The sequence below is a fragment of the Castanea sativa genome, chromosome 5 (genome assembly GCF_040712315.1).
Source record: "Castanea sativa cultivar Marrone di Chiusa Pesio chromosome 5, ASM4071231v1".
NCBI lineage: Eukaryota > Viridiplantae > Streptophyta > Magnoliopsida > Fagales > Fagaceae > Castanea > Castanea sativa.
Genome location: NC_134017.1, coordinates 28,692,581 through 28,701,265, shown reverse-complemented (window position 1 = coordinate 28,701,265; position 8,685 = coordinate 28,692,581). Strand labels below are relative to the sequence as shown.

The following is an 8,685-nucleotide window of genomic DNA, read 5'->3' as shown; positions in this document are numbered from 1 at the left end:
ACTCTTCTACCTATTTGCCCTTATCATCGTCCAACCTCTTTTTGAGTCCATTTACTATGACTTTATTAACAACTTCGGCCTGTCCATTCCCTTGCGGGTAAGCTGGAGTTGAGTACCTATTCTTGATACCCAATTCACAACAGTATCTTCTGAAAACCTTGCTGTCAAACTGAAGTTTGTTGTCTAAAATGAGGGTATGAGAAATCCCAAATCGAGTGACAATACTCTTCCACACAAATCTCTTAGCATCCACATCTCTGATATTTGCCAGTGGCTCAACTTCAGTCCACTTGGTGAAGTAATAAGTGTCAAACATAAGCCATTTCTTGTTTCCTGCTGCTCTAGGGAAAGGTCCCACAATGTCCAAGCCCCATTGAGTAAAAGGCCAGGGACTAGATAGAGGATTAAGAACGCCCCCAGGCTGATGAAAGTTTGGGACAAACCTCTGGCATTGGTCACACTTCTTCACATATTCTTGTGCTCCCTTTTGCATACCTGGCCACCAATATCCTTAATTTAGAGCCCTGTGAGACAATGATCTGCCCCCTGTATGACTTCTATAAATCTCTTCATGTAATTCTTCTAGGAAGGGCTCTATTGCCTCGGGATGGACACACAACAGATATGGCCTAGAAAAAGAGTGCTTGTATAATTTTTGGTCCTCGGAAAACCAAAAACAAGGAGCTTTCCTTTGCACTTTATCAGCCTATCCTTTCTCCTTGAACAAGATGTCATCCTTAAGGAACATAACAATGGGATCCATCCAACTAGATCCCACTTTAATCTGATGAATCTGCGTCCCCTCCCTTTTTATCTCGGCAAGCTTGCACAAATCCCCAACCAAGATGACTTGAGGTAACTTTGTGTCGAGGAGGTTGCAAGCATGGCAAGAGATTCAGCATGAGTATTTCTACTTCTAGGGATTTGTTGTAAGGTGAAAGACTCGAACCCTGATTACAAATGTCTAACCTGACTTAAATACTCTTACATTCTCAGATCCCTGGCTTCCAATTCTCCCTCCACCTGTCCAACAACCAGCCTGGAATCTGAAAACACTTCCACCACCTTTCCTCCCATTTTCTGAACCATAGTCATCTCTACCAACAAAGCTTCATACTCAGCCTCGTTGTTCGTGGCCAAGAAGCCCAACCTCAAGGATTTCTCAATAACAATCCCTTCAGGAGATACCGTAACTAGCCTCACCCCGAATCCTCTTTGATTAGCAGCACTATCAACATACACTCTCCAGGATGGAGGTTCTTGTAAGGAGACCATTCCAATTGATTTTCCATCCATGTTCTGCTTTTCTCCTTCTTTGTCCAAAGGAGGTTCAGCAAACTCGACCACCAGATCCACAGGGACTTGGCCCTTAATAGAGGTGCGAGGCATATACTTGATATCAAAAGCTCCCAAAATCATACTCCATTTGGCAATCTTTCCTGTGTAATTAGCTTTCTGAAGTAGGGCTTAAAGAGGAAGTTGAGTCAACACCACCACTATGTAAGGTTGGAAGTAACGTGGAAGTTTACGTGTAGCATGCACCATTGCCAATATGGCGTTCTCCAATGGTAGATACCAAACCTCTGCTTCATGTAAGGACTTGCTTACATAATAGACTGGCATCTGCACCCCATCATCAACTCGTATCAGTACCAAGCTTACTGCATGGAGAGCTACAGCAATGTAAGCGAACATGACCTCATCTTCCTCGGGTCTAGACATGGTGGGTGGCCGAGAAAGGTATTCCTTTAGTTGCTGGAAGGCTAGGACACATTCCCCTGTCCATTCAAATTCCTTCCACCTATTCAACAACTGGAAGAAAGGTCTGCACCTATCTGTTGACCGAGAGATGAATCGATTCACAGTCATCCCATTTAACCTCTAAACTTCCTTAGGATTCTGAGGAGACTGCAAACTGTTAATTGCCTTAATCTGATTAGGGTTGACCACAATTCCACGATGAGTGACCATGTATCCCAAAAACTTTCCTGAACCAACACCAAAAGAGCACTTAGAATCATTAAGGCGTAGCTTGTGTTTCCTCAATATTTCAAAGATATTCTTGAGGTAGCCAATGTGCTCGAATTCTACCTTACTCTTCACCACCATATAATCTATGTAAACCTCAATATTTTTTCCTAGTTGTGGCTCACACATCCTAGTCATCATCCTCTAATAGGTGAACCCTGCATTCTTTAAACCAAGAGCATCACCTTGTAGTGGTAATTTTCAGTAGGAGTAACAAAAACTGTCTTCTCTTAATCATCCAAAGCTAAAGGTATCTGATGGTACCCTTAGAAGGCATCTAAAATACTCATTCGAGGATGGCCTACAATTGCACCCACTAGTTGATCTATTCGAGGCATGGGGAAGGGGTCCTTAGGACAAGCTTTATTCAAATTTGTGAAATCTACACATACTCGCCACTTCCCATTTTTCTTCTTCACCACCACTGTAAACCACTCAGGCTAAAACACCTCCTTAATAGCCCTAATCTGCTTAAGCTTGATCACCTTCTCATTGACAGCATTAGAATGCTTTTTAGATGAGAGCAGAGGTGGTTGCTTTCTGGGGATGACAGCTAGGTTGACATTTAAATGATGGCAAATGAAATTTAGATCCACCCTAGGAGATTCATAAGCACTCCACGCAAATACATTAATATTTTTCCTAAGGAACACTATCAGCTCTTCCTTCTCCTGAGAGGGGCAATTGTGTTTCGACCTAGAAAAACTTCTCCTTATCATCACTTATAACCCCCTTCTCCAATTCCTCATACTTTGGCCTTTCTAACATCGCACTCGTTGATAACACTGGCATCCTTGATTGCTATAAGCCCTGCTCAACAGGGGCCAAGGACTCCATCTCAGTTTGATGCCTAATTGCAGCTACCAAGCATTGCCTAGCCATAGATTGGTTGCCAACTGTAGACACTCGATTTTGTACCCATGATTTAATCAAGGAGAATGACTTGAATGACCATTCATGTACCCTAAAAACCATGATTGCATTACATGCATCAATTTGTTCTTGCATGACATGAATTAAATCATTCATTATATAACATGAAAATGATCTTGAGATTCTAATGGTCACGACAGTATGCCCGATTTTCAAATTGGGTCATCGGATCAAAAGATATCGCATGATCAAGTTTGCACGGTCAGCATACATTGTATGGGGTAAAGCCGATTACGTGTGATTAGTTGAAATTAATTTTGATTGGTTGATGATTAAAATTAATTAAATGAATTTATGTGATTGGTGGAGTATTTTTCTTAAAGTGAACTTTGTTGCATGGGATTAAAACAAATAAGCTGATAATATTTAAAGACTGTGGATAATTAGGCTTTTGGGATAATTATATTCAAAATAATTATTTTAAAAGTCATAATTATCTCTTTGGAATGAGGTTTATCATGAAAATAACTCTAAAATTCGTCCAAATATAGTCTTAGAGTTGGAAAACACCAAAAAAACGTACTAATCAAGTTTCAAATTCACAATTGGAGGCACTTTTGGCATAGTAGAACTCAAAATTCGAACTAGGATATTTCTAGAAAAGTTGTAGAGAATCGAATTTCCCTTCAATTATAAAAATTTCAGCATAATCTGAATTTTGAGTAAATAGATATGATCAAAATATGAAGCTAGTTTTGATATGAAAAATCAACTTACTCTTATCCAAATCTCGTTTTTTTTTTTAGGATTTTTCCTCATATGTTTTTTGCTTATTTTTTCAGCATTCCAACCTCTATAAATAGAGGATGCATCTCATAATTCAGCACACTTTTGACCCCCCAGGGAGAGACCCTTTTTTACACTCTGAGAGGCATGGGTTTTAGGCTTTTCAAATTGCTCATATTTTTAGATACCCTCTCTGATTTTTTGTTGAAGCTAGGGTTTTTAGCTTTCAAAGATATCTGAATAAGTTTCTTTGAACCCTAAAACATCCTCTCAAGTAAAAGAGTGCTCATGCAAGAGGTTGCTTTCTAACACTTTTGTTTTTATACTTCTCTTATCATGATGATGCATGCTTTATCGTTTCAAATATTCATATTCTGATTTGTTAATTTAGATTATCAAAATATGCTCTTGAGTCTTTTATTGTTATTATAATCTATTTCTTAGTTTTAAAGATCTGCATGTACTTAACTCTTTTTTCTTTGAAATAAACTGGATCTACATCTTCCTTAGATGTAGATCTAAATTTTTCTCAAAACAAAATAGATCTACATCTTCATTAGATGTAGATCTAAATTTTTCTTAAAACAAAAAGGAATTTGTATCTTCTTTAGATAGAGATCTGATTTTTTAATGCATGGAGATTTTTGAAATAAAGAAAGAGATCATGTATTTTTGTTTGCTTTGTTTGGTTCATGTAGCATGAAATTATTGTATGAATAAGATCCTCTCCATTAAAAAATATCTTTTTCAAATATAAAAACGGATCTGATTTTTTTGATATTAAAAACCATTTTTTTTATCATCACAAAACAGATATGAATTTTCATATCCAAAAACCACTTTTTTTTTACAAACTATTTTTACCGACTAAAACAGATTTGATTCTTTTCAAAATGAGAGATTTCATTCATAAAATAGACTCATGTAATTATGTTTTTCACATGTTCAACATATCTTTCATGACATGCATAAAATGGTACATTGGTCACAAGAGTCTAGAAGACCAGACTCTATCTGGGCGGAATGGGTGCCTAACACCTTCCCATTCTGTAACCTAGCCTCCAAATTTAGGTCTTTGGATAAGCAGATCTAAGTCTTTTCTTTATTTTTATTTTGGGTAGAATGTAACTAGGACAAAAAGTCATGTATTTATTTGGTAGTTTGTAACTAGGACCCAAAGCCATGTAATTTTTCAATTTTTCAATTTTTCAAATATATAATTTTTTATTCAATCAATGAATGGAACAATTCAGTCATGTATTTGTGTGTGTGTATATATATATATATATTTTGTATAAAAAATAAGTGGCGACTCCACACCACTTACCCAAAAAGAGAGGTGCCCTAAGAAGCACACTACTAAAAATCTCTCTCTATTTTTAGGGGCACTTTCGAGGTCTCTCACACCAACCAATTCCTTAACCTAGTCCTTAGACAGGTACTTCACTTTCAAATGCAAAGTGGAAGAAACGGCCCCCTTGGCATGAAGCCAGGGTCTCGTGACAATGGCGGTATAGAGGGAGCAAGCATCCACAACAATGAAGTCCACCTTAACTACCTCTGAACCTGACTGTACCGGTAATCTAATCTGGCCCATTGGAATAACATTTATCCCATCAAAACCTACCAAAGATGAATCATAACATGCCGAATCCTCAAGTTTCAACTTTAGCCCCTAATACAAATTAGGTACATGATTTCTGCACCACTACCTTGATCCACAAACACCCTCTTCACATCATAGCCCCCTATCCTAAAGGTGACCACCAGGGCATCGTCATGTGACTGCACGGTTCCAACCTTATCTTCATTAGAAAAACTCAATACAGGTTGGACCTTTATCTTACTTCTCTTCGGCTCAGGGGATGAGTCCTCTGTGAGTGGCCAAGCTATAGACATCACCCTAGAGGGGTGAGAACCAATCCTCCCTGGAGCGGTAAGAATAACGTTGATTGTGCCCAGAGGTGACCTTGAAGAAGCATCTTCCAAGGATCTTAGCCCTGCCTGGCCTCCTTGCCCATTGGGTGATATTGAAACCAGTGGAGTGAATTCCGTACCGTACCGGACGGTACAGCCGGAATTTATCGTACCGGCAGGTGAACCGGTACAAAAACACCCATGATTCGTACCGCTTAAAATACCGGTCCTTACCGGACTATACCGGACGTACCGCCGAATATCGGACATCTCGGCCGAAAAATTGAGTTCCGGCGGTACTGAAAACTTGAAGAAAATGGAAGAAGTTAAAAGCAAAAAGCTCACAATCTTGTCCTCACCGGTTGTTTTCCAATGTTGTCAGCCATTGCCAGCCTTCCTCCTCCTCCTCTTCCTCCTTCTTCTTCTTCTTCTTCTTCTTCTTCTTCTTCTTCAGTTTTCACCGAGACTGCACCAGCTTTTACTTTAGTTGTGTGTGTGTCCTCTTTTTTTATGTGCCTTTTGTTTTGATTGTGTGTGGCTTTTGTTTAATATATTTTGTGTGAGGTCTGAGTCTTCTGACACCCCACGTGAACTAGAAATGAGCAATTTCAAACATGCTTTGACTTATAGCTGGCTGCCACTCAAATTGATAAGCCATTTTATGTTTTTTTTTAATAATTAATATTACCTTTTTAGTTCTTTATTATTATTACAATATAGTATGTAAGGATATATTAATTGGTTGATATTTGAGCAATAAATAATCATATTAAAAATAAGCAATTAATTTAGAGAAATATGCTATTATAAATTTAAGGATTCTTATATAGATTTATAAATAATTCTAAATAAATAATCAAGTATGTCTATATATATAAAATAATAGCGATAAATCCGAAACGGTACACCGGTATTGACCGGTATCCGAAATATATCGTACCACTGGTTAAATCGGTACAGCCTCCGGTACGGTATTGACTTCCTTGATAGAAACTGTTTTAGTTTTCCACCTCAGACCAATTGCTCCAGGTAATTCCAAAAAGTCCTGCAAGCCTATGTAGTGTGCCCTCACTCCTAGTGGCAATGAAGGCTTTGGTTGCGCTTCGTGGGATCCCCTCCCATCTTATTTGGCCATTAAAAGTATGACTCATTCTTAATTTTTTCTAGGATTTGATACACTAGTTCTCGGAATACCGTGCTTACCACTTGAGTAGCAGCAGTTCCAGATTGTCCAACAAAATCCCGCTGAGGACGATTATTATTGTACTTGTCTGACCTGAAATCCCTTCTATTCTGAGGGACCACCTTAGCCTTGCCTTTACCCAGTTGTTGGTCCTCTTTAACCAGTTTATACTTGTCAATGTGGTCCATGAGTTTATGCACATTTTTGACAAGTTTCCCAGTCAAAGATTTCCTTAAACTGTGCTCAGTAGGTAGGCCGACCTTAAATGTCCTATAGCCACGTCATCAAAGTTCCCATCTATTTCATTGAATATTTCTCAGTATCTGTCAGAGTACGTCTTCTGGGTTTCCTCCTTTAGCATAGTCATAGACAACAGGGAGTCTAGAGGTAGATGTTACAAAACGAGAACCAAAGGCTCTTGTAAGCTCTTTAAAGGAGGTAATAGAGCCTTCCTCCAGACCATTGAACCATCTCATCGCCACGGGCCCCAAACTAGATGGGAACACCTTGCACATCAAGATTTCATTCTTCAAGTGTACAACCATTCTCTGGTTGAAGTGGCTCACATGCTCCACAGGGTCTGTTCTGCCATTATAAATGGTAAACGTTGGCTGAGTAAACCGCTGAGGGAGCTTTCCTTTCTCAATCCTTTGGGTAAAAGGTGACTTAGAAATTTGATTCAGAGCCCTGCTCATAGCATCGTTGCCCAAGCCCCTGTGAGACGGGCTCTTCCCTCTCCATCTATAACGGCGATCCTCGTCACACGAAAAAGACTCATTGGGGGGAGTCCTTGACCTAGGCCGGTAGTTGTAGTCACTATCACCACTAGAAGAAAGGTCAAAACTCGAGGGAATTCCTCTACATCGCTCGCGGCATAATCTCCTTTGCAATCGGTCAATCTCCAGTTGCATGCTTCTAGTATTTTCCTTATGAGAAATGTGACTCCCACTACGAGATTGGCTCCTACTAGTGTGTATGGTGTGCACACTAACCTCCCGGTCCCTTCTCCGCACAAGATTAACAAAATGATCTTGACGTTAGGACCCAACAGACTCTTCCCGGTTTGCCCTCGAGCCTATCATAATTGAACGTTAATCTCACCAAAGCTCAAGTAATCCCCACAGACGGAACCATTGTAAGGACATAATTTGGTTCCTAAGCCCAAAAGGTAAAATGATTTAAGCCCAAAGAGCCCAAAACAATGAATTTGTAGAGAGTGGGCTAGAAAACAAGGCTCTAATGAGTCGGATAACAATTACAATGGGTCCGAATGACAAGAAAACAAAAATAAATTGGTTTTACCCAAAGAAAATCATCTTCGGCACAACCCGAGGAGATTAGCTCTTGTATATATTTCTTTTGAATTTGGTTACAAGTCTAGTTCTTATGGCTACTGTGTTTTTTCCCTCCTTTCTCCAATCCATCCCCCTTTAAGGGGATTCTTTCTCTATTATATACTCGTCTCTTCTTCATCCCCACCTTCCACGTGTAGGTCAAGTTATTATCTTTGATCCTTATCCCATCAGCACCTTCTTAAAATCTTTGGGAGTAGCTGTAAGGCTGCTTGTCACTGTTTAGGTATCACCTTCACATTAATGCGGCCAGAGGGTTAGCTATAGTCTGCAGAGCATTCAATGCGATGGTAGCAGCTTTTCCTGAGATATTTCTTAACTTCCCTTTGTCCTATATTTCTTTGATGTTTATCTTTATCAGTAAAACCTTTCGAAGTGTTGCTCTTAAAGGCAGACCAAACCTTCTAATCTCTGCGCTCAGCCAATGAGGCATTCCTCCTCGGACTACCTTCCCAAACCTTCGCAGTCATAGTTTGTTCGTGGCACTCTGACTCTTATGTCTTCCCTATCGTCTATCTATCATCGGACTAGTAAGCGTCCTCGGAC

At 39.4% G+C, this 8,685-nt stretch overlaps 2 protein-coding genes across 2 annotated transcripts; both read right to left on the bottom strand.

Moving 5' to 3' along the window:
• Positions 1-984: 984 nt before the first annotated feature.
• On the bottom strand, positions 985-1,869 carry LOC142635026 (uncharacterized). Its single transcript, XM_075809246.1, has 2 exons — positions 1,543-1,869; positions 985-1,455 (listed from the first exon to the last, which is right to left on the bottom strand). The coding sequence occupies exons 1-2, from the start codon at positions 1,867-1,869 to the stop codon at positions 985-987; spliced, it is 798 nt and encodes a 265-aa protein (XP_075665361.1).
• Positions 1,870-5,110: 3,241 nt separating this feature from the next.
• Positions 5,111-6,975, bottom strand: LOC142635025 (uncharacterized). The gene is made up of 3 exons (XM_075809245.1): positions 6,808-6,975; positions 5,400-5,910; positions 5,111-5,310 (listed from the first exon to the last, which is right to left on the bottom strand). Exons 1-3 carry the CDS (start codon positions 6,973-6,975, stop codon positions 5,111-5,113), a joined length of 879 nt encoding a protein of 292 aa, XP_075665360.1.
• Between the last annotated feature and the right edge of the window lie 1,710 nt (positions 6,976-8,685).

Excerpts from the sequence above, each read along its gene's own strand:
- LOC142635026 (XM_075809246.1), bottom strand. The coding sequence starts at position 1,869 with ATGACTGTGAATCGATTCATCTCTCGGTCAACAGATAGGTGCAGACCT. Across the intron at positions 1,456-1,542 it reads AGAACGCCATATTGGCAATG|AAAGCTAATTACACAGGAAA; the intron begins GTGCATGCTACA and ends GCCCTACTTCAG.
- LOC142635025 (XM_075809245.1), bottom strand. The coding sequence starts at position 6,975 with ATGGACCACATTGACAAGTATAAACTGGTTAAAGAGGACCAACAACTG. Across the intron at positions 5,911-6,807 it reads GAACTGCTGCTACTCAAGTG|TTTTCAGTACCGCCGGAACT; the intron begins GTAAGCACGGTA and ends ATTTTCTTCAAG. Across the intron at positions 5,311-5,399 it reads GAGGGTGTTTGTGGATCAAG|GTTTTGATGGGATAAATGTT; the intron begins GTAGTGGTGCAG and ends CATCTTTGGTAG.